General features: G+C 36.0%; 1 protein-coding gene across 1 annotated transcript in view; it reads left to right on the top strand.

The window, feature by feature from the left end:
- Positions 1-23,859, top strand: part of COL3A1 (collagen type III alpha 1 chain) — a 38,720-nt gene that overhangs the window by 13,605 nt on the left and 1,256 nt on the right. Inside the window, exons 6-50 of the mRNA XM_024733648.1 lie at positions 564-617; positions 1,080-1,133; positions 1,895-1,948; positions 2,503-2,556; positions 2,720-2,773; positions 3,695-3,748; positions 4,171-4,215; positions 4,355-4,408; positions 4,858-4,902; positions 5,478-5,531; positions 5,941-6,039; positions 6,585-6,629; positions 6,776-6,874; positions 7,076-7,129; positions 7,252-7,359; positions 7,548-7,601; positions 8,212-8,310; positions 8,638-8,691; positions 8,850-8,948; positions 9,275-9,328; positions 9,440-9,493; positions 9,824-9,877; positions 10,435-10,488; positions 10,820-10,864; positions 11,443-11,541; positions 11,629-11,736; positions 12,147-12,200; positions 13,699-13,752; positions 13,847-13,900; positions 14,587-14,640; positions 15,395-15,502; positions 15,970-16,023; positions 16,306-16,359; positions 16,554-16,715; positions 16,825-16,932; positions 17,889-17,996; positions 18,738-18,791; positions 18,880-18,987; positions 19,468-19,521; positions 19,903-20,010; positions 20,307-20,360; positions 20,453-20,560; positions 21,426-21,717; positions 22,325-22,512; positions 22,896-23,138. Coding sequence (XP_024589416.1) covers positions 564-617; positions 1,080-1,133; positions 1,895-1,948; positions 2,503-2,556; positions 2,720-2,773; positions 3,695-3,748; positions 4,171-4,215; positions 4,355-4,408; positions 4,858-4,902; positions 5,478-5,531; positions 5,941-6,039; positions 6,585-6,629; positions 6,776-6,874; positions 7,076-7,129; positions 7,252-7,359; positions 7,548-7,601; positions 8,212-8,310; positions 8,638-8,691; positions 8,850-8,948; positions 9,275-9,328; positions 9,440-9,493; positions 9,824-9,877; positions 10,435-10,488; positions 10,820-10,864; positions 11,443-11,541; positions 11,629-11,736; positions 12,147-12,200; positions 13,699-13,752; positions 13,847-13,900; positions 14,587-14,640; positions 15,395-15,502; positions 15,970-16,023; positions 16,306-16,359; positions 16,554-16,715; positions 16,825-16,932; positions 17,889-17,996; positions 18,738-18,791; positions 18,880-18,987; positions 19,468-19,521; positions 19,903-20,010; positions 20,307-20,360; positions 20,453-20,560; positions 21,426-21,717; positions 22,325-22,512; positions 22,896-23,138 — 3,720 coding nt within the window. The remainder of the gene's footprint in view (positions 1-563; positions 618-1,079; positions 1,134-1,894; positions 1,949-2,502; positions 2,557-2,719; positions 2,774-3,694; positions 3,749-4,170; positions 4,216-4,354; positions 4,409-4,857; positions 4,903-5,477; positions 5,532-5,940; positions 6,040-6,584; positions 6,630-6,775; positions 6,875-7,075; positions 7,130-7,251; positions 7,360-7,547; positions 7,602-8,211; positions 8,311-8,637; positions 8,692-8,849; positions 8,949-9,274; positions 9,329-9,439; positions 9,494-9,823; positions 9,878-10,434; positions 10,489-10,819; positions 10,865-11,442; positions 11,542-11,628; positions 11,737-12,146; positions 12,201-13,698; positions 13,753-13,846; positions 13,901-14,586; positions 14,641-15,394; positions 15,503-15,969; positions 16,024-16,305; positions 16,360-16,553; positions 16,716-16,824; positions 16,933-17,888; positions 17,997-18,737; positions 18,792-18,879; positions 18,988-19,467; positions 19,522-19,902; positions 20,011-20,306; positions 20,361-20,452; positions 20,561-21,425; positions 21,718-22,324; positions 22,513-22,895; positions 23,139-23,859) is intronic.

The following is a 23,859-nucleotide window of genomic DNA, read 5'->3' as shown; positions in this document are numbered from 1 at the left end:
TGTATTTCTGAACAATGATAAATCATTTACAATTTATTGTCCTAAGTACGATGAATCTTACACACGCAACTAAATCTTCATATCAACACAACTCAGTGATATAGTTAAGAACTTTTGGGTTGATTTACATCATTATTTTTAGAAACTGGGGTTTATACTATGCAGATCAATATTTTTCCACATTGAGTTGAGCTGCCAGGCAAAAATATGCTTCTTCACCAGTTCAAGTATCACCCTAATGTTGCAGAGATTCTCAAAGCATTTTGTATAGAGTTTTCCAGATTTTGAAAGCACTTTTTGGGGAACTCAGGTCAACATTTTATAACACCAGTAATTTTTATTGACTCTGAGAGAATTTCATTTAGAGTGAAGTTTTTGTGATGAGATTTTCATTTAAAATTAATAAAATTAATTAATCCATGAATAGTTATCACATAATGAGGTATGCTGTTCTCATTTTTAAAGATGTCAGTATCATTCAAAACAGAGACATCTCTGATGCCTGGATAAAGTGTATTTCAGATGCATTTATTTTGTACTTATCTTTCAAATTTTTGTTCCAGGGTCCGCCCGGCCCACCCGGTCCCCCTGGTACATCTGGTCATCCTGGTTCCCCTGTAAGTATAGTCATTAATGGTGATTTCTTCTTCATGCATATTATATGAATCAAGTTAATACAGATCTTGCTGTAATTTTGCCATTCCAGCAAGCATAATCCCAATTAAGTAGAGAAGTAGCAACCAAGAAACTATCATTCCTTCAAAGATGTTGGAATTTCACATTTAGTTCCTTTTAACTATTAGCAAGTAAAACCTTGGTAAAATTAAAACACATATTTAATTTGCATGTCATATGGCTTCAAGTCTGAAACAATTCAGTTTCAGTGGAATTAAGTGTGTAGAATGGAATAAATTAACTCTATTTTGATCTGAAAAATTGTAGTTTCAATATTTATAAACTAGAATAAAATTCGCTGACTACATTCACAAATTCTGATTTCATACTGTCTTCACGATGTAAATGAATCATATGAAGATTAAGTTAGTTTAAAAATATTTATGTATTATTCTATCCACTAGGGTTCTCCAGGATACCAAGGTCCCCCTGGTGAACCTGGGCAAGCTGGTCCTGCAGTAAGTAACAATTATATCTATATTTAATAAATTAACAGTTCTAGATAGAAACCACCTTCATTTTCTAAAACATAACTGTCGAATGCTACAAAATATAGATCAAATTTATTTAAAATAAAAAATTGTACTTTTATGATCGTTGAACTGGTTTCAAAGATCTTTTGGACTCAATGGTTTAGATATCTTAAGAGACACTTACTATTTTAATCTAGGAATTTCCTGGCTAATTAGCCACCACCACAGTCCACTTCCTAGTGCGAATACAAATCGTCTTTGTCTTAAATATAGATTAATTATCCTGTAGCCACTCAGTTCACCTGCATGTCTACTCTTCTGAAATATAATTTTAAAATTAATTTAGTAGAAATAAGCATAGTCTAACAAAGTCCACCAATAAAACATGCTGTGTAAATAAGGTGAAGTTAGTTTAATATTTCAAAGTATTTGAAAATACCTATACATTTAAAATTTCAATATCTCAAAAAATGTAGAAGTGCATTTGGGTTTATAAATACACACATGTGATATAAAATACTGATACATGGTACTTTTAATTTTCATAAAAAATAAGTTTAATAAACAGTAACAACTGGATTTAATATAGGTATACTATTAACTTGGTGTGTCATTTTCATGATGAGAAACATTGATAGTATTTTTTAAAAGGAGTTTTTTTCTAGAAATACACATAGTTAGAATAATAAATTGATTGTAACAGAAAAATCTACAGATATATTTGTTTTTTATTTCCTTTTTTTCAGGGTCCTCCAGGACCTCCTGGTGCTATAGGTCCATTAGGTCCTGCCGGAAAGGATGTAAGTTTTTAAGAATTGAATGGGGATACAGCAAAATTCAATCTCTGAAAATCTACATAGTATTTGCATGGCTACATATACCAGTTTCTGAATTCCAAGCCAACAAAACCCCCAAATGTGCTTCTTGACTCTGTCAGGAAGAGTCATCCAGTGAATACAACATTTAACTAGAGAAGACGCTTCTTCTCTCTGTCTCTTGTAATAAAGAAATTTGTATCTGTTCTTTATGAACTTGAAAACTTAAAAACACAATTAATATTATGTCAGTCTTTCTTTCCCATTTAATTTCCAATGGCAAATTCTTCCCACTGGATTGAGAGGTGGTCATAATACTTGTTTGGAGTGATGCCTGCATTTTTTGTAAGTTTATATCAAGGTGGGAGAAGCTCTCCCCATTCCTTTTACTAGGAAAGCTGTTCTCACCACCATATGTTTAGTCCAACCATTTTCATGAGTCCTTGGTGAGAAAAATGCAAAATAATCAGTTCACTAATTGGTTACAATGAGTTTTCTCTTACACAAGCTCCCATATATTCTTTTATTTCTCCACCTAGGGGGAATCAGGAAGACCAGGACGACCTGGAGAGCGAGGACTGCCTGGCCCTCCAGTAAGTTTTCAGTATGCAATGAATTAGTTGGAGTAATCACAATGATCTTAGGTTGAAAATTATTATATAATTAAATTAAACTTAAAAAGGGAAGGCATTTTTACTACTGGATTGTGAGTCTATTTGAAAGTTCATTAATATCTTTTTTATTCCTTATTTTTAGGGTCTTAAAGGTCCAGCTGGCATGCCTGGATTCCCTGGTATGAAAGGACATAGAGTAAGTACAGTTTCTAAATTGACTGTAAGTTGTTGCATTTGGCTATGTTTACTTACCTAATTTTATTACCAATTTACTTACCAATTTTATTGGACAATTGAGTGTGTGCCAAAGATGATTGATTCTGACTAATTGTTTTGATTTTCTAAGTCTATCAACTTTATTTGTTGACCAAATCAACTAGTTATTTTAGATAAAGTAATAAAGCTGATTTTAAGTGTATGGAAAATATTTGCAAAACAGTAAGTTTCGGGGCTTCCCTGGTGGCGCAGTGGTTGAGAGTCCGCCTGCCGATGCAGGAGACACGGGTTCGTGCCCCAGTCCGGGAAGATCCCACATGCCGCGGAGCGGCTGCGCCCGTGAGCCATGGCCGCTGAGCCTGCGCGTCTGGAGCCTGTGCTCCGCAACGGGAGAGGCCACAACAGTGAGAGGCCTGCGTACAGCAAAAAGAAAAAAATAATAATAATAAAAAAATAAATAAAACGGTAAGTTTCGTACTGCCACTGTCAGAAAAGATGAAAATATACTATTGAGAACTATTCTTGACTTAGTCAATATGATTTACAGATTGAATCAAATGACTTATTCTATGCAAAACATTAGATAGAGTAAACCAGCTGAGCCAAAAATTGATCAACTTCATAGACATAAAAATCTATGAAACTGATACTTGCCTAATGCTACATTTAAAGCAAATTCCTAATTGGACTAAATTGTACTTTCTAATTATTTCATGTTTTTAACTGTAAAATCAATGTCCAAGGTCTTCAATGCACTTAAAAGAGTTTTAAATTATTCATGTCAATGTTGAAAATAGTGCTATGTGGTAAAGCTAGCTATAAAAAATTTAATGTAAAGTTCTTAACTGTTCTGAATTGTTAACAGATCTTAATATTTTTACTACTTTTATCTATTTCAAAGGGCTTTGATGGACGAAATGGAGAAAAAGGTGAACAAGGTGCTCCTGGATTAAAGGTAAATCACAACAAAATCATATTTTCATAAATAAATTTATTTAAATATTATAGCTATATTTAAGATTTATATTTTAGGGTTTGCCTTTTTCTAAAACATACCGAGTTTTGCATTTTAAGAGCTAAATAACAGCGACTAATTGAGATGTTGTCTTAAAACTTCCATGAAAGCTGATAACTTGAACTGTCTAGATTAGAAATGACTGAGTGCCCCTGAGTAACACGTTGATTACTTCTGTTTAGTCTTCAAGTTTTTAAAATGCAAAAACTGAGATTTATAGCATATAAGATTGCTAACAAAAATTTGGTATTGTTAAAATGTAATCTTTTTCTTGGTTCCATATATTTTTTATAATATGCTGTGTTGAAAAAGTTATAAATTTCCTGTTATACAAAATGGTGACACATTTTATATGTTTCTAGGGTGAAAATGGCCTTCCAGGTGAAAATGGATCTCCTGGAGCAATGGTAATTATGTTTCTTATCATACAATTTTCAGTTTTACTATTAACTTCCACCTAACGCAAAACTTGCCTCGCTCACTCTGCAACCATTCTCACACATATCTAGTTTAAAATAATACCACACTTTTAATTTTATTCTGTAGGGTCCAAGAGGACCTGCTGGTGAGAGAGGACGACCAGGACTTCCTGGAGCTGCAGTGAGTATTCTTACTGACATTACACAATTACAATCCGAGTCACCGAGAAGTGTCTCAGTCAGTTTTCAGGCTGTGACAATCTGCAAGAAGTTTTCTATAAAATTGCATTTAAAGTCACCTCCATAAGGATTTTAGCCATAACGATATGCAAACAAATAAGTGTTTTATAGTTATTATCTGTTGAGGATTTTTTTAATGTGTTAACTTGGCATATTTATGCATTAATTTGCCTTCAGTTCTGTAAAACACAGAATCCAATCTTCCTACATCAGATCATTACTGTGCCTATCAGAATTTCAACAATTTCCCTCTAAAGGTATATAATTATTAAGCAGATTTTAATATACTTGAGGAAAATTCTGACTCAATTGAGTCAGACTTTTAGTTAAAATATTACTTGTGACCAGCCTTTCAGAAAGAAGATATTTGAGACCAACTTCTCTTTTTAGGGGGCTCGAGGTAATGATGGAGCTCGAGGAAGTGATGGACAACCAGTAAGTAACTTTTCATCTAACCCTGATGGGTTTAGTGTAATGAGAGATTATGGAATTTTGGAGTAGTGGAATAACATGGATTGTAGACCTAAAACTCAACGTTGTTCATAAATATCTGATTCAAACTGACACTAATCCCATAAACAAAATCTAGAAACAATCTAGAAATGGTAAGCCCATAAACAAAATTCTGATACTCCTTATTATACTTGGCCAGTTACTAACATCTGTATGGTGCTTATAATGTTAGTTAAGGGCCAATATTGGATATGACAATTAAAAGAGTCCTGCAAAATAGATAATAATGCTATCTCTATTTTATAAATGAGAGCTCAAGGCTAAGTGACCTGCACAAAGTCACCAGAATTCATGGCATAAGTTGTCGGGCATGGGGGATCCAAATTTTCTTTTTATTTTACCACACTATTTCTCCACATAATGTTCATCACTGACGATAAATACTGTTTTTATCTAATTTTCCTCTGTATTTTGTATGTACCCACTTATTATTTACCAGTAGTGTTAGTTTTCTTTTACTTGATTAAGAGCTCTTGAAATGCTATTTATTTTTTTAGGGTCCCCCTGGTCCCCCTGGAACTGCAGGATTCCCTGGTTCCCCTGGTGCTAAGGTAAACATGTATTTCTGTAGAAGAATGTAAAATATATCTTTGAGACAACAGAAAATCATTGGGCTGCGTCTTGAAAGTGATTTTTTTAACAGTCAAGTGGATTTCTTTGAGCTATATAGATCTTTAAAGCCCTGTTCTTGATTCCAAAAGGGGTTTTATCCCTGGCCTTTTGCTATTCTGATCTCTTCTGTTGTCTTTTCTTTTTTCCCAGTCTCTTTCTGCAAACAGAGATAACACAGTCACACACATAGTTACCATTTTTCTCTGCCTATATGATTAATGAAACTTTGCTTTAATTATCATACTGTTTCAGCTTTTGGGAGATGGGTTTAAACAGGACTGACTAGCAAACTGGCCAGGAGATTAGAAGTGGCAAGGGAGACTGACTACTTAGGGTTTTATCCCTTAGGGTGAAGTTGGACCTGCGGGATCTCCTGGTTCTAGTGGCTCCCCTGGACAAAGAGGAGAACCTGGACCTCAGGGACATGCTGGTGCTCCAGGTCTTCCTGTAAGTACCAAATATGGCTGATTAAGGGAGAGCATTGCTACACTTTATTTCATGAAAGCATATGTTCTAATGTTGCTATCAATTAAAATTACTTTTTTGCAAAGAAATGTTGCTTCGTGCTCTGCAATAACTCTACTATTGATTTGACTAGTACCGAAATTAGTTTTGCGGTCTGCACTTTTCTAGAATTTATGAATTTTATGGTTATATTACACAGAATAAGTAGAGGATGGATAGTTATCTGATACTTTGAAGACTGTGCCCCAAACTAATCACCAATCAGAAAAATTTGGAAAAGGAACAAGACCAAAAACCTCTTCTCTATGTACTTATTTAATAATTTAGACCAAGTGCATATTATCTTTAATTTATTCAGATAATGATCATTTTTTTGTGACATTTTACGTGTTGTGCTGTAGTTGGAAGAATCACCTAATCTCTATAAAGCACAACACCCATCAATAAATTTATTTTAGTTATATAAGCAACTTCAAAAATATATGTACTATTTGCATTCTTATTAATATGCTCTTTTCCCCCTCTAGGGCCCTCCTGGGAGTAATGGTAGTCCTGGTGGTAAAGGTGAAATGGTAAGATGCCCCCACCACTCACCCACATTCAGCCACACACATATTATTGGCTTCCTCTGCATTTTGCAGGACAATACATTTAAGTTAGCTTTTTAGAAAAGAAAGTTCAAGTTTGCCTAATGTTAATATTCTTGGATTGTTTCTAGGGTCCTGCTGGCATTCCTGGGGCCCCTGGACTGATAGGAGCCCGCGGTCCTCCAGGACCCTCTGGTACCAATGGTGCTCCCGGGCAGCGAGGTGCTGCAGTAAGTTGTCTATTTTTCCTTTATTGTCTGAAAGGTGTGGCTTATTTCTCACAGTAAAAAAAGAAATAGCAGGTTCTTTGTTCTTGTTCCATTGAATTTATATTGATTTCACTCTGGTTTTATAATTGAATCAGGTGTGACTGGTGATTATTTTGTTAGTCTATTTTCCACACTTTTAAACCAAGATTATGTCCCATTTAGGGTGAACCCGGTAAGAATGGAGCCAAAGGAGAGCCAGGACAACGTGGGGAACGCGTAAGTATCACCCTAACAGATTTGATTATTTCTTAGAAATGTATACCATAATCAAGAAATAAACAGGTAAAAAATTAGCAATGAAATTCAGTCATTATTTCTTTATTGACCTCCTTTCACAGGGGGAAGCTGGTTCTCCAGGTATTCCAGGACTTAAGGGTGAGGATGGCAAAGACGGTTCTCCTGGAGAACCTGGTGCGAACGGACTTCCCGGAGCTGCAGGAGAAAGGGTACGTTTCCCACGGGCATCGAAAAGGAAAACAATCATAGAACTTCACCTTCACTGTGAGGCAACCATGTTTGTTCTTAATTTGAGTAGTACTCAATCCCAAATATTGTTCTGAAGCACTTCACAATATGAGAATTATGAAAACGTTTTGACACTTTGAACTTAAATATTTGCCTTTCACTATTTCAGGGTATGCCTGGATTCCGAGGACCTGCTGGAGCAAATGGCCTTCCAGGAGAAAAGGTAGATAACTTTAGTTTTCAATGTTCAGAAATGTTGGTGCTACACTTAGGTATATTCTTCTATACAGTTTCCCATTAATTAACACCTAACTATCTGAATGAAATATATTGGAGTTAAAAAAATAATAATTCCCAATGTAAAACAATGATTGCATTCCCTGCTCAGCCATTCTCTTAGCTTTGTAACTAATGTTATTTAACCTCTATGAGAATTCTTTAATTTATCTGTCAATTAGGAACTATTTATCTCAGTATCATTGCAAGAATAAGTTAGACTAAAATGCCTGAAAGTTCTTTGGAAACTCTGAAGTGCAGTGCAAATCTGATTTCATAACATCAAAGATCTTTGATTTTATATGCACCAAACTATACTGCTAAGCCCACTAAATATTGCTTTCTTCAGCATGTGATGTTCATCGAAGTTGCCTTAAAATATTTCCAGTATAACAACCCAAGCTAATAGGTAATGGTGATTTACGCTGAGCATGCCAGCAACACACCAACTCTCTTTAAGGGACCAAAAGAAGTTCTCTAGTTGCAACCTAAGTACTGTCAACGTCTAGGTCAATGAAGGCTCTTTTACATACATGTTGATTTATTTCATCATGTAGGGTCCCCCCGGGGAGCGTGGTGGTCCAGGCCCTGCAGGGCCCAGAGGAGTTGCTGGAGAACCTGGCCGAGACGGCCTCCCTGGAGGTCCAGGATTGAGGGTAAAGAGGAACATTGTTTGCTTGACACTGTCATTTACTAAGAGGAAAAGCAAATGAAGAACGTTCAAAAATAACTTAAATCAGACTATACATTTTGTAGGCTCAAAACAAAACAAAACAAAATTCTCTGAAGAAAACTTAAGCTAGTATAGATTGAAGAACAGAAAATAGAATGCTTGACGAAGATATTTACAGACAGAAAAACATGTGTGCAAATATGAAGCTACATATGTCAGTGGAAAGCTCAAAATTTTACAGATAGGTGTTGTTAGATTTTTTTTAATTATCATTTTAAAATCAGCTGACTGACTGAATTCTTCAATTTAGGGTATGCCCGGTAGTCCTGGAGGACCAGGCAGTGATGGGAAACCAGGGCCTCCCGTAAGTACATTTTTAGCATCTCATTTTACAAGTCCAGAGAATAATGAAATGCACAGTTTGGACTAGGCTTGATGTATATTGTATAGCCTTGGTATGTACATTGTATATTTTGATCAGATTTTTATGAAACCTCTATTAATATAATTTTTTCTCATTAGGGAAGTCAAGGAGAAAGTGGTCGACCAGGTCCTCCAGGCTCACCTGGTTCCCGAGGTCAGCCTGGTGTCATGGGTTTCCCTGGTCCTAAAGGAAATGATGTGAGTTCCTTCCTTCATTTCTTCAATAAATATTTGACAAAAGGTCTTTTACTTTCTATATGGGAGTGCAGATGGCCAAAAATTGATCTCCACTTCAAAGCACAGAAGAGTATATGAAAATCAAAATACCATGTGAGAAGGGAGCTAAAGTATTTTTCCTGGAGTTCTGGGCAAAGAGTGGAACATTTATGGAAACCTAGTTCTCGAAAGTAGTTTTCGGTTGTGGATGTATGCATGTGTGTGTAGGGGACAGATCAAAAACATGAGAGAACACTATAATGAATAATTTCCTTTTGAGAATAAATAAATACTGGCTACTTCTTTAGGGCGCTCCTGGAAAGAATGGAGAACGTGGTAGTCCTGGAGGTCCTGGCCCTCAGGTATGTAGCTTTCATCCACTCATTTCCAGTCTTCTAGTAGAAGCATTTCTCTCCAACTCTATGACTTCTATTATCTTTATCTCTGCTTCCATAACTGCTTTTTTTTTTCAGGGTCCTGCTGGAAAGAATGGCGAGACTGGACCTCAGGGTCCCCCAGGACCTACCGTAAGTTTACTCACATAAATTGGAAATGGAAGTGGATGGGACTGGGGCCAAGGGAAGACTTTGGGAATTATACAATCTTTGACACTATATCATTATAGTTCACCAAAGCAATTACAAAGCTTGTTAGTTAGTTAGCTAGCTAAATTCTAATATTGAGTAAAGTTTATGTTGTACATGTCTCCCTTGCATCACTTCCACAAGCCAGACTCTGCCCTCCTTTACACCATTAATTTTTTAATTAAGCAACTGGCCTGATGAAATTAAAACTGTGTGAACTAAATATGAAAGGATATCTTATAATGAAGCATCTCAATATTTTTTTGTACATAGGGGCCAGGTGGTGACAAAGGAGACACAGGAAGCCCTGGTCCACAAGGATTACAAGTAAGAATTTGTTACTTAAATGTCATTGGGCACCTACTTTTATCAGTACTTTCCTTTGATAGTTGTATTTGTTGAGTTAAGCAGCTGTTCAGTTTTTTGTGACACTAAAAGATTATAATGCATCTTAAGCTTAAAATGTGTGGATCTGACTTCTACCTTGAAATAAAACAATAGGCAATGTTAATAGGCATAACTTCCATGCCTATTCTAGAAGGAGTGCATTAATAATTTAAAAAAAAAATAAAGTTCACGTAATTCTATATGCTTATACTTATTTTTATTGTAATTTAAATGTATATAGCTAAATTCATCTCACCACACTTATCAATTCATTTTTATATACAGCAACAGAAAGAATTGAGGGAGATGAACATAGGTTTGTAAGATATGACTATCACCTCTCTATCGTTGGATTTTGAGAGCTACATATTTTTTACACGTAAAAAGACTGCTAAAACCATTTTTTGAATACTTTGCAGAAACATACTTACATGAGAGAAGCTTTTCTATAAGCAATGTTTGAAGTGATTACACAATACAAATATGATTCTTTGTAGGGCTTGCCTGGAACGAGTGGTCCTCCGGGAGAAAATGGAAAACCTGGTGAACCTGTAAGTTGCTTGCCATTTTTTCAAAACTCAGCAACCAAAAGAATAAATACGAATAATTTATAAATTATTAACTTCTGCATCTTCATGCCATGGTATCTGAGCTTTAACAATTAGTTTTGAAATATTCATTAATAAAACAAAGAAAAATTATTCAGTCATAAATATTCCATGGAAAGTTTGAATTTTACCATAAAATAAAAGGAACTCAAGGAAGAGTATACAGCTCAAGATTGGACAAATTATACAGTATGCAAGTCAAGTGTGTATTTTGCTTATACTTATATAACGTATATTCTGATAGAGGCCTAATCATGCAATGCCAATCTCCTAGGGCCCAAAGGGTGAGGCTGGTGCACCTGGAATTCCAGGAGGCAAGGTAAATATTTCCATTTATTTTCTCATTTCTTCAGCATGTTATAGAGCAGTTGATTAGTGACACATTTTTAGTACAGCAAACCAAAATATTCCTTTTTTTAGAAGCACGACATTGCAAATGTTTGGTGAATACACTTAGGGTAACCCGAGACATTTCCAATACATTAAATTTGCATCATCTGGAAAATGAAATTTTCTGACATGAATAAACACTGTAGAGTCAACTATGGACCTGAAATTTCAAAAGAAAACTTTTCTAGTGCATCGGCTCTCTATAGAAAAACTGTTTTGGTAGAGGAACTTTAAAAATTTGCCTTTGTGATAAAATAATAATAATATTGTCAAAGCTAGCTCATCAGACCAGCTATCCAAGTTTCCTTGTTTAGATTAACTAATTTTGTGTTTCCGTTTCTCACTCAGTTGATGAAATGTCTTTTATAATTATAAAAATTTCTAAATCGTTCAAAAATGTAAGTTAAGAACCTTGTGGTCTGTATCAAAACAATACAATTTAGGGTGTTTTTGCTTTGTTTTTAGCCTTGGTTTTCCTAACAGGGATATTCCATTTTCCTACTACAGGGTGATTCTGGTGCCCCTGGTGAACGTGGACCTACTGGACCTGTAGGGCCCCCTGGGCTTAGAGGGGGAACTGGCCCCCCTGGTTCTGAAGGAGGAAAGGTAACTCCACATAATTCAATTCACCTAGATTTTACAAAATGCATTTCATTTCTTTCTTGTGATTTACTATTTCTCCTTTAATTTCAGGGCCCTGCTGGTTCCCCTGGGCCACCTGGTAATGCTGGTTTACCTGGTCTGCAAGGAATGCCTGGAGAAAGAGGAGGTCCTGGAGGCCCTGGTCCAAAAGGTGATAAGGTACCAACTTATTCTCTGTTAAGTATGTAATAAAACAGACTTTGTTGGTTAAAGGAAGGCAACATTTCTGGAAAGTAATCTATTTTCAAAATTAATATTATCATTTTACTTATTTATTTATTTATATATATATATTTTTTTATTGGAGTAAAATTGCTTTACAATGTTGTGTTAGTTTCTGCTGTACAATGAAGTGAATCTGGTTTATGTATACCTATAACCCCTCCCTCCTGGACCTCCCTACCACCCCACCCCCATCTAGTAAGTGTAATTTGAGATGGATTTCTAAAGCAACTTTTTAAGCAGAACACCTACTATACATTGCAGCTAATCTTGAGGGTTTGTCCTCTTCTTGGCACGTTTTCAGTGAAAATACCTCTAATCTGATGACACTGGCTTTTATTTGACAGGGTGAGCCCGGCAGTTCAGGTGTCGATGGTGCTCCAGGGAAAGATGGTCCAAGGGTGAGTACTCGAATTGGGGAGAAACAGAATTTATCTGTATGTGATATGGAGTAGTCCCTCACCTCAACTTCTATGTTTTCCAAAAACTCCTCATGATAAGTTAGACCATACTTTACCACCTTCTGGGCATTAAGACCCAAATGACATGATTGTTAAAATTCCTGATTTCTATCACTAATAGTTCAACAGTGACCTAAGAATGGAAAGAAATCTCAAAAGTATGACAAATGTTATAAGCTGAAGTCATAATAAGTCACTAAAATTCAATGCTTATAAAGGAACTTTTTGATTTTAAAAAACATTGAAATTCCATGGTACATTCATACCATCGAATATTACTTAGCAATAAAATGTTGATACATGCAACAACTTATACAAACACCAAGGATATCATGCTGAGTGACAAAGGAATCTCAAAAGGACGTACTGCATGATTCCATTCATGTAACATTTGTGAAATAACGTAATTATATAGAACAGCTTTATGGTTACCAAAATTGAGGAATAGGGGAGAGAGAGATGGGTGTAACTATAAAGAGGTGACATGAGGGAGTCTTTTATGATGATTGTACCTTTGAATATCTTGATTGTGGTGGTGGTCATGCGAGGCTACGCATAATAAAATGTCATAGAACTACATACACACACACACACACACACACAAATGAGTGCATGTATAACTGGTGTGAACTGTACAAGCTCTATGGGTCGTACCAATGTCAATTGCTTTGTTTTGATACTATATCATAGTTGTGTAAGATGTAATCCTGAAGGAGGCTGGGAGATAGATGCACAGGATTCTCCTGTATATTTCTTTGCAAACTTCCATGAATCTATATAACTATTTAACTATTTAACTATTATAAATAAAAATTGAAAAAAAAACACATTACAATCAATTCTATTCACATTAGTAAACACCTAGATATGACTGTAGCAAATAAACATGATAACTAAGCCATTAGATAGACATTATCTTTACTGTAGTTGCCTTAAACAAATTCATAAATGCTTCACTTTTAACAGACTAGATGAGTAAGCCATCATACATTTTTTTTTAAATCTAATATTTTATTTATGTAATATAAGTAAAACTTTAATATTTGAAAACTTCAATGTGAAAACTGTAATATGTGTAACAATACTTTAAGTAGTTAAATGAAATATTTTGAATTATCATACAATTGAATAAGGCAAGGCACTTTAATTTTAAAAGATATGACTGTGAAATCTTATATCACATCTTATTTATCTTCTGCAATAGAAAGAAAAAATGAATCTATAAATTGCCACTGAATTATATAATCCATAAAATCTTATATTTACTAAGCTCTGCAGTATTTACACACTGAGTGAAGAGCATATCATTCAAGCTATCAAAGCAATCATATTATCTAGTTTATTAGATGAACAGTATGTCCTTATATATGCTCTTTGATTAATAAGGAAAATGATGCTTTTTATCTTCGAAATTAAAGTATATTTCTATATTCTTTAGGGTCCTACTGGTCCCATTGGTCCCCCTGGCCCAGCTGGTCAGCCTGGAGATAAGGTAACACTTGACACTATTTAGAAACGGAAAATGTCTTTTGTCGTCATTGCTGTTTGGATGCAGGGCAATATAAATTATTTTTCTCTTTTTTAAGGGTGAAAGTGGTGCCCCTGGACTTCCGGGTATAGCTGGTCCTCGTGGTGGCCCTGTAAGTGTTTAAGACATTTCAACATAATTTTAAGCCCACACAGGCAGCAGCTACCTGTGCTTCCCTCTTTAGCAATTCTGCTTGTGGTCCTGAGTCTCAATGATGGGATACTGTCTTTAGGCATCATATGACATGCAAGGCAAGGTTAACATTTCAAGTCTTGCCATCTTTCCTAAATAATTCTGGAAAAAATATAAAAATTGCACAAATAATATGCATTTGTAAATGAGTATTTCTTAAAGCTATAGGATTTTTGCCTGAGCCTCCTTCTAGATCTAAAATTCTCTACCTTCAGGGTTTGCAGACTCAGGAGAGATATTTAGTAAATGCTTTTAATTAATTAATTTAATGATTGATTTCTCAAAACTTTTACCATATTTTTTTAAATCCTTACATTTTAGAAGTTATACAAGTAAGTCTTTTAAACACTTCAAATTTTCAAATTATTTTTCTTGCAAATAATATCACAGTCAGAAGCAGAAGGAATCAATGGTTCTGGTGTTGTCTACTTTGAATTTTATTGAGAAATGGAAAAGTCTTCAGAGGTTAGGCTACATTAGTTAGCTTTGCACACTAACACTATCTTTTCTTAGCTTAAAGGAAAGATAAGATGATACAGAGGGTGACGTGTGCTCCCAATGGGAAGATGTCTTCACTGTGACTAATGAGTATATTTTTCAATTAAGGGTGAGAGAGGTGAACATGGGCCACCAGGACCTGCCGGCTTCCCTGGTGCTCCTGTAAGTATGAACATTAAAACATACAAATCATACAGCCCAGAATCACTATCTCACTGAAAAATAGCAGAAGTATAACTCAAGTCTGAATTCTAATCTATCTCAACCACTCATTCCTTATGGGGGTTCATTTATCCACCTCCATTTTTTTTTTTTTTTACACATTATCTCTATTCTTACTGTTTAAAAGATGGAGGTAAAAACACCTGGCTTGTCTTTATGCTAGGTTAATGAGGCTAACATGATCCCCTAGACCTAAAGCACTCTGAAAATTTGAAAGGTTCTTCCATTATTAGATGGTACTAATTAAAATTTGCTCTAAGCCCCATCTTTCTCAAATGCATTTACTGGTGATTGCTTTGAAATGCACAATCCTCGGAGAGAGGTTCTCCTTTATGACAAAGAATGTATATCTTACCACTTTCTTGATAATTTTCTTTTATCATAGAAACTCTTTTTGGGCGGTGTGGGGGCACATAATGGGGCATGCGGGATCTTAGTTCCCCAACCTGGGATCGAACCCACGCCCCCTGCAGTGGAAGCTCAGAGTCTTAACCACTGGACCACCAGGGAAGTCCCTGTCATGGAAACATTTTCATTGTCTTTGTTTCTTCCATGTCTTCAAAGACTCTCCTTTTCCAATTTTATTTCAATAGCTCTCCACCTGATGAATTCTATTTTCTGAAGGAAAATAAGGACAAGCCCAGTGTATTGTGAAGGATGTAAGCTCACAGGCTGTTTTTGTTTCTGAATGCAGGGCCAGAACGGTGAGCCTGGTGGTAAAGGTGAAAGAGGCGCTCCTGGTGAGAAAGGTGAAGGTGGACCTCCTGGAATCGCAGGGCCCCCCGGAAGTGCTGGGCCTTCTGTAAGTATTTCTCTTTCTCTAAGCCTTCTAATGGAAAGCACTTAGATTTGTCGATACTTCAATACTTCATGCTGAGAGAGCTTGTCATGGTGACAAGGGTACAGTTTTCCTAGGAATATGGTTCTGAGTTTGACGCTTGACTCCAACAATCTAGATATGACCTCAGTCAAATTATTTTAATGTCCTCATAGAGTTGCTGGTTTTGTTTTTGTTTTTGTTTTTGTTTTGATGTAGCTTCTCATTTCTGTAGTAATGTTTTTCCCCCAGTTCTACTGAGATATAATTGACATATAACGTTGTGTTGTATAAGTTTAAGAGGTACAACATAATGATTGTATGTATTACAAGATGATTATCATGATAAGTAGAGTTACTGACTTACAAAGGCTTACAAAGGCTTAATGCTTTTCCCAAATTTTGATTTTGGTGCTATTCTTATAAACCATTTCCATCTCCCTTCCATATAGGGTGCCCCTGGTCCCCCAGGTGTCAAAGGTGAACGTGGCAGTCCTGGTGGTCCTGTAAGTAATGATCCTCTTAACTATTATTGAAAAGCATTAATTAATATCAATCTGTATAAAAACTGCTTTGAAAGCACTAGATCCCTAAAGAGAGTATAAAATTATAATCACTCATTCATATGTGAGTTATATGTAAATTCCAAGAGGAAAAAACAAACCACAAGTGATCCCAGAGTAGAATGCAGGTCCTACCACATTTCTTACAATTTATATTTGTTTTTAGTGGTTAATTATTTGTTTTCCTTGATTTTTGACATCCAAAATATATTTATAATTTCACAGGGTGCTGCTGGCTTCCCTGGTGGTCGTGGTCTTCCTGGTCCTCCTGGCAATAATGTAAGAACTTTTTAAAGTATTTTTTAACCATATATTCCATAAAGAGCATTCATATATACATAGGGTGAGAAACTTATCCATTGCTACTTCTCTTTGTATTAAATCCCATATAAAATTATTTGAATGCAGGTAAAAGAGGGGAAAAAATTACTTGTTCATTATAAAATATTCAAATTTCAAACATTTCTTTGTAGGGTAACCCAGGCCCCCCAGGAGCCAGCGGCCCTCCAGGCAAAGATGGCCCCCCAGGTCCAGCTGGTAATAATGGTGCTCCTGGCAGCCCTGGGGTGTCTGGACCAAAGGGTGATGCTGGCCAACCAGGTGAGAAGGGATCACCTGGCTCCCAGGGCCCTCCGGTGAGTGGTCTCTATTGATTGACAGTAGTTTTATTTTCAATCACAAATCCAACAGAGGAAAACATAGTCACATAAAGAATAACTAAGGTTTCATTATCTGTCACAACAGGGAGCTCCAGGCCCACTTGGGATTATAGGGGTTCCTGGAGCACGAGGTCTTGCAGGCCCACCAGGCATGGCAGGTGCTAGGGGCAGCCCTGGCCCACAGGGCCCCAAGGTGAGTATAGCTATCTTTCACTGGACTCTTGTTTCCTTTGATAGTCTTCAGACATCACATAAACATAGCAAGTATGTAATCAAGTTTTCCTGTAATTAGATGCAAATTCTTGATATTTTCAAATTTTCAGGAAGCATGCATATTATTAAAAGTCTCTGGAACACAAAAACAAGGCACATAATAGACCGGCCTTGAACATCAAAACAAATAGATTGATATCACAGAAAAATATCTTGTCATCTCAACTACCTGTTAGGAAACTTGTCAGCATTCTTCAGTTTGCTGACTGTCAGTCTTGAAGCGGGAAATAATGTCAGGTTATAGACCTATGAAAGCCTTTAACTGATACCAATTATCCATCAACTCAATTCATTTTATACTCCTGACTTTCTTTCACTGATATTACTATAACATCCTAGTGCTCAACATCTTAAATATTTATTTAGCAAATAGGGTAATAAAATCGTATTTTATTAAGGCGTACCTTTTTTCACTTTGAGCACCTCTTTAAACTAAATGTCATATACGATTGTAGTGAAATTACAATATAACATTTAAGTCTAGTCAATTTATATGAACATTCCCAATAAATGTATATATTCTTTAAATAGAGCCAAATGTTCAATATAACCTAATTCTAATGGGTACCGTAAACCTACAGTTTCATGATGGCTCATCGTTATATTTTTCTTACAATAGCCATGTCTATTTATGTACCTCATATTAGGATGTATTCTAATATGATAATCAATGTAATTACTCAGGCTTTTGGTATCCAGGTTCATTGGACAAGTTAGAAGAGACAAGAAGCTTGCTTCCCCAAAGCTTTTCCCCTATGGCAGGGATAGTTTTAGGAACAAATTCGATAGAAATTGGGAAATAAAGACAGCTGATAATATCATATTAATTGATTTCTTAGGTTAAAACACAAATTTATTTTATTCTTTTGTACACAGGGTGAAAGTGGGAAGCCAGGACTTAGTGGTCTCAATGGAGAACGTGGTCCTCCTGGAGCCCAGGGTCTTCCTGGTCTGGCTGGTGCAGCTGGTGAACCTGGAAGAGATGTAAGTACTAGTTCTTCGAAAATACACAATAAGCCAGGTAGTATTTGATAATTTATTTAAGCAAGGGTCAAATTGGGCCATTGAGTTTCTATGATAAAAGAAAGTCATCAAGAAAGTGGTAAGATGTACATTCTTTGTCATAAAGGAGAACCTCTCTCTGAGGGTTGTGCATTTCAAAGTTCTCCTTCTTTCTCTAGTAATAGATATTCTTTCTATTACAATTTAGAATAGCCTTAAATGTTCATGTTCTTTAGTATTTACCCAATGAATGATCATTAATGGAAAAGAATCTGATATTTAGCTAAATAAGAAAAAAGTTGAGGGTGGGGAGAGCCCCAATTTACAACAGTCCTTCTGGGTAAAAATATACTGCATGTTATCTGTGATTAGTCTTTCCTTAAATTGTAGATTTCCGTTATCAGCTTAAATTACAGTGTGTCAAGATTTTATTTATTATTTCTCCCCCTAAGGCTCCTTTTTAGACTTGTTTTCCTAGTCACTTATTGCTCTCTCACCCTGTGAAATTTGAGTACCATAGATATACTGCATATCTGTTTAGGTATTGTCACTCCTTGCAGGGCCACACCCATTGTCATATCTAAGATTTTTCACTCCCAAGAACCAATTTTTATCCTCTTTAGGATGATATTTCTCCCATTGAGAATACAGGTCTTAGATGGTATTTAAATGGTTCCAAAGAATTTGATTTCATTTCTTCCTCTTTGTTTTTTCTTTAATCAGGGAAACCCTGGATCAGATGGTCTGCCAGGCCGAGATGGAGCTCCTGGTAGCAAGGTATAACAGGCACACGTACAATAGGTTTGTGTAATTAGAACAATAGCTGCTGATCAGATTGATTTTGGAACTGTGAACTTGTCCACAGGGTGACCGTGGTGAAAATGGCTCTCCTGGCCCCCCTGGTGCTCCTGGTCATCCAGGCCCCCCTGGCCCTGTTGGTGCAGCTGGAAAGAGTGGTGACAGAGGAGAAACTGTGAGTTCTCATGAACTCCATCTTTCCCTACTCATCTATCTTCCTCAATAAGGAGCTCAGTAGGTAGAAAATAGAATGTCATATCTGCCAACGAAAAGATCTACTCTCAATTGTTTCACAGTTTTGCATGCTAGTCAGTCCTTAGGCAACTGTGGTAATAAAGATATATGAGAATTTCTGGCAGTAGTCAATGAAGAATTCATTATTAAAATTCAAAATGGCATTAATCACACCAAGTGTATATCCACTTGGTCAATATAAGCTTGAATTAACAGGGTTTCCTCAGCTTTCCTATTCAGACCCCCTGGTAAAGCTATAAACAGGTAAAGGATTTTTAAGGAGAAAATAATACTAATTTTCAATAATAGCAAACATTTCATTATTCCCTCACAATGAAATTATTAACGTTTAAGTAAAACAAAACTGTATCAATAAATAAACACTTCCCTGTGCGTGTTCATTTGTTTATTTTTATTTTAGGGCCCCGCTGGTCCTTCTGGTGCTCCAGGTCCTGTTGGCTCAAGAGGTCCTCCTGTAAGTCTTTTTTTTTTTTTTAACTAATTTTACAGTGTAGGAAATATTCTATTTTCTGGCATGCTCAGCAAAAAGGGATGACTAGATACATGACTATGGAACCAAATTTAAACTTTCCTTTGATGATATAGAAAGCAATTTAGGATCTAAAATTTCCTTGGGGCTATGAGATTACACATCAATTATTGGGGCTCCATACAATTCTCAGTCCAAGATCAAAACAACCACAAGAACAATCTTTATTGTTCCAAGTATGCAGTGTTTGTTGATGGGATTTCTAGCTTGTAGTATGTTATAAAGTGGACTTAATTGTTATAAATCCTATTTTGTTTTTCCAATGTGTATGTGTATATGACCTTAACTCGAAATGTGTTTGTGAAGGGTCCCCAAGGCCCACGTGGTGACAAAGGTGAAACGGGCGAACGTGGTGCTAATGGCATCAAAGGACATCGTGGATTCCCTGGTAACCCAGGTGCCCCAGGTTCCCCAGTAAGTGCATCCATTTTGTTAGAAAATCCCCTCAATGCATTTTAACTAATGAGATAGGCAAATCTTAGAGACCAATGGTAGAAAATTGTTCATCTGTGAAAGTCTATGCTAAAAGAGATTAGAAACGGATTTGAGAGCTTATTTGAAATAGTAGTTGGCATGAGACAATGGGGATATTAAAGGAAAAGGAAATCATATTTTATCATGATCCCCATGTTTCTTGATCTGATCTTGAACATACAGTTTCCTAAGCCTTTTTAAAGTCTTCACTCATATTCACCTTCCTTTCCTTTCAGGGTCCCTCTGGTCACCAAGGTGCAGTAGGTAGTCCAGGACCTGCAGGCCCCAGAGTACGTACCACAGATATTGGGAGGTCCATATTTTAAAATGTTAGCACTGCAAGAAAATATTCTAGCATTGTGATATCATGATAATTTCTTAGGGACCTGTTGGACCCAGTGGGCCCCCTGGCAAAGATGGAACAAGTGGACACCCTGGTCCCATTGGACCACCAGGGCCTCGAGGTAACAGAGGCGAAAGAGGATCTGAGGTAAGACATCACTTATAAATATGTGTATTTAATTTGCTTTAATTTTCACATTTTCAGAAACACTTTGCAATATTTGAAAACTGAGATAGTGAGTTAAACACGATGCAATTACCAAACCTAATTTAGGACCTGAACAATAACTTTAAGACATTCTCTCCCACATGAAGACTTTCTCATCACACTATAATGACAGGGAGAAAAAAACCTTTCTTACAGTTTATGAGGTAACACTTATATCAGAATAAAGACATAGCCCAATTAATAAGATGAACTCTGCCAGCACTGATCTCATATTAGACATCTCACAATTATGATAATCTTAATGATTTACAAATGTAAAGTACATTCCACTTCTCAAACGGCTGCCATGACTCCTGTTTTTCTACTGATACCATCATTCCTAAAACATTCCTATCCCACACTTTTGGAGTAAAAAGAAGAAAAGCTATTATCCCCACAAGTTACACAATTAAAACACAAATAAGTTAAGTGGTTAGCCCCAAAACACAAAGTTAGATTCCAAAGTTGGGATCAGAATCTAAGTGTCCTGATCATAACCCCTCTGTCATGTCAGCATTAGAATTGCTTACATCATTTATACAGAAGGAAACATGTGAGAGTAAAATGTGTGTTCCAACACCAATTCTTCTTACACACTGGAACACACTGTCATAACAATGAATTATAGTTATCATAAATTGGTTAATATTTGATCACAAAACAACCCAAATAAACTTTTACTGAAACAATTACTATGACACAATATATTAATTGTTTGTAATGCATTTTGGGGGCCTAGCAACATATTTTTTCAGTGGATACCAAACAAGTACCCCTCAGTGATGTATGTTCTTACCCTTCCTAGGGCTCCCCAGGCCACCCAGGACAACCAGGCCCTCCTGGGCCCCCTGGTGTCCCTGGTCCATGCTGTACTGGGCCTGCTGTCATCAATGGCATTGGAGGTGAAAAATCTGGGGGTTTTGCCCCATATTATGGAGATGAACCAATGGATTTCAAAATCAACACCGACGAGATTATGACGTCACTCAAATCAGTCAATGGACAAATAGAAAGCCTCCTTAGTCCTGATGGTTCCCGTAAAAACCCTGCTCGGAACTGCAGAGACCTGAAATTCTGCCATCCTGAACTCAAGAGTGGTATGCTGGGGAATCTTTCACACTCATGGCAACAGGATAACAAAGAAAACTGCTTATGTTAGAATTTAGGGGAAAGGAAAATTTTACTGGGAATAGAAAATATTATACAGCAGAGATAGTACTTAAAGAATGTTAGTTGAATTGAAACTCCTTGATATTCTGAGTAAGAAAACATGAATTTTGTAGGTGTACTTAAACTGTAATGTAAATTCAAAATATGCCAAATGTAGGAAAATCTAAAGACAGTTTTATAGAAATTTTAATACAAATTATAGTTTGGCATGTCTTTTCATATCATCACAAAGTTGTTTGAGTGATAAACAATGTATATCACTGTGTTTGTAATTTGATGCAGACATAATTTGTAATTTAATTATTGCAACATTTATTTATTGAAACAATTTTTATAATAAATCTAATTATCAATTTTTTCAAATTAAGAATCAATCTAAAAGTTCCTCTATTCTGCTACACTATAAAAGTACAAATACATAAAGTACAAATACATTAGCAGTCAACATTATGAATGCCTTACAAAATCATTTTGGTCCAAATCCCATTACTGGATATTATAACCAATTCCATTGTCATTTTTGTGACTATTCAGGAGAATATTGGGTTGATCCTAACCAAGGTTGCAAGATGGATGCTATTAAAGTATACTGTAACATGGAAACTGGGGAAACGTGCATAAATGCCAGTCCTTTGACTGTTCCACGTAAGAACTGGTGGACAAATTCTGCTGCTGAGAAGAAACATGTTTGGTTTGGAGAATCCATGGATGGTGGTTTTCAGGTAAGAAAAGATATACCATTTTTCTTTAACTTTAATCCATCTCTACTTAGCTGACTTTTTTGTTCCTCCCATTTGCTCATCACAAAACAAATTTAGTTAATAAATAGAAAAGTGAAAATTTTTATATACTCAGGTAACTACTTTTATAACTTCTCTCTCAAAAGCTAAACTAGATTAAATTATTCTTCATAAGTTACCCACTTTCCTTCAATTCTTAAGACCTTCTTTACTCTAGCATTGTATGTTATACATGCAATAAAGACATAGCCATACATAAAATATGTGAACAACTTACATTACAATGACCATACTACACTGCATGAATCACTTATGTATAATTGCAGCTATAATGTTTGACCAGCCTTATTTGTTCCCTATTACAGTTTAGCTATGGCAATCCTGAACTTCCTGAAGATGTCCTCGATGTCCAGCTGGCATTCCTCCGACTTCTCTCCAGCCAGGCCTCCCAGAACATCACATATCACTGCAAGAATAGCATTGCATACATGGATCATGCCAGTGGGAATGTGAAGAAAGCCTTGAGGCTGATGGGCTCAAATGACGGTGAATTCAAGGCTGAAGGAAATGGCAAATTCACCTACTCAGTTCTGGAGGATGGTTGCACTGTAAGTAACAGCATTTTTATAAGCATGCATCATAATGAACTTAGCATTTCTCATTTAATCATGCTACTTTGAAAAGAAGGAATAAAAATAATGAGGGTGAACAAAAGATGGCATTTGGTGTGAGTTATATTGAATCTACTGATCCATTCCAGGGAAGGTTAAATCACACAAAAAATGAGTATATCTTCTCAACCTCCAGGTGAAAACCAGCTGATGTGAAAGCAATTGAAATGTAAATCCATGATATAAACTTTGCCAGATAATTTAGACAGTTACTATCCACTCTACATAATTGCCATCATATGGGCTCAATCTAAAATCTCTTTTTAATTTTAAAGGTTAACTTTAAATCAATCATTTGTTATTATCATTCATGAACAGAAGGAGGATTCACTTCTAATATTAACAGATTCCAATGTGAGAGACCTATCCACTTCTTAGTAAACCAGCTCTATACCTAGTAACAATGACCAGAACCAAGGTTTCTGAGAATGGACTGAACTGTGGCAATCTCCTTGTTGGGTTTACCCTGAAGCCCTATAAAGCTTTTGGTTAACAATATGGTTTATCGACTGGGAGAATTATCACTTTGAACTGGAGCAGGTCTCAGATGTATGGAAGATAATATACATGGCGAGTTGGCAACTCCCTTCAACAAAATTTTTTTTTTTAACTTTGTCAAACAGAGAAACTGTCTAAGTAATTGTAATGTCATGATCAC

This window comes from Neophocaena asiaeorientalis, unplaced genomic scaffold (genome assembly GCF_003031525.2).
Source record: "Neophocaena asiaeorientalis asiaeorientalis breed wild unplaced genomic scaffold, Neophocaena_asiaeorientalis_V1.1 scaffold24, whole genome shotgun sequence".
NCBI classification, from domain to species: Eukaryota; Metazoa; Chordata; class Mammalia; order Artiodactyla; family Phocoenidae; genus Neophocaena; species Neophocaena asiaeorientalis.
Note: the sequence above shows the minus strand (reverse complement) of the source record. Positions and strands in the feature narration are given on the sequence as shown.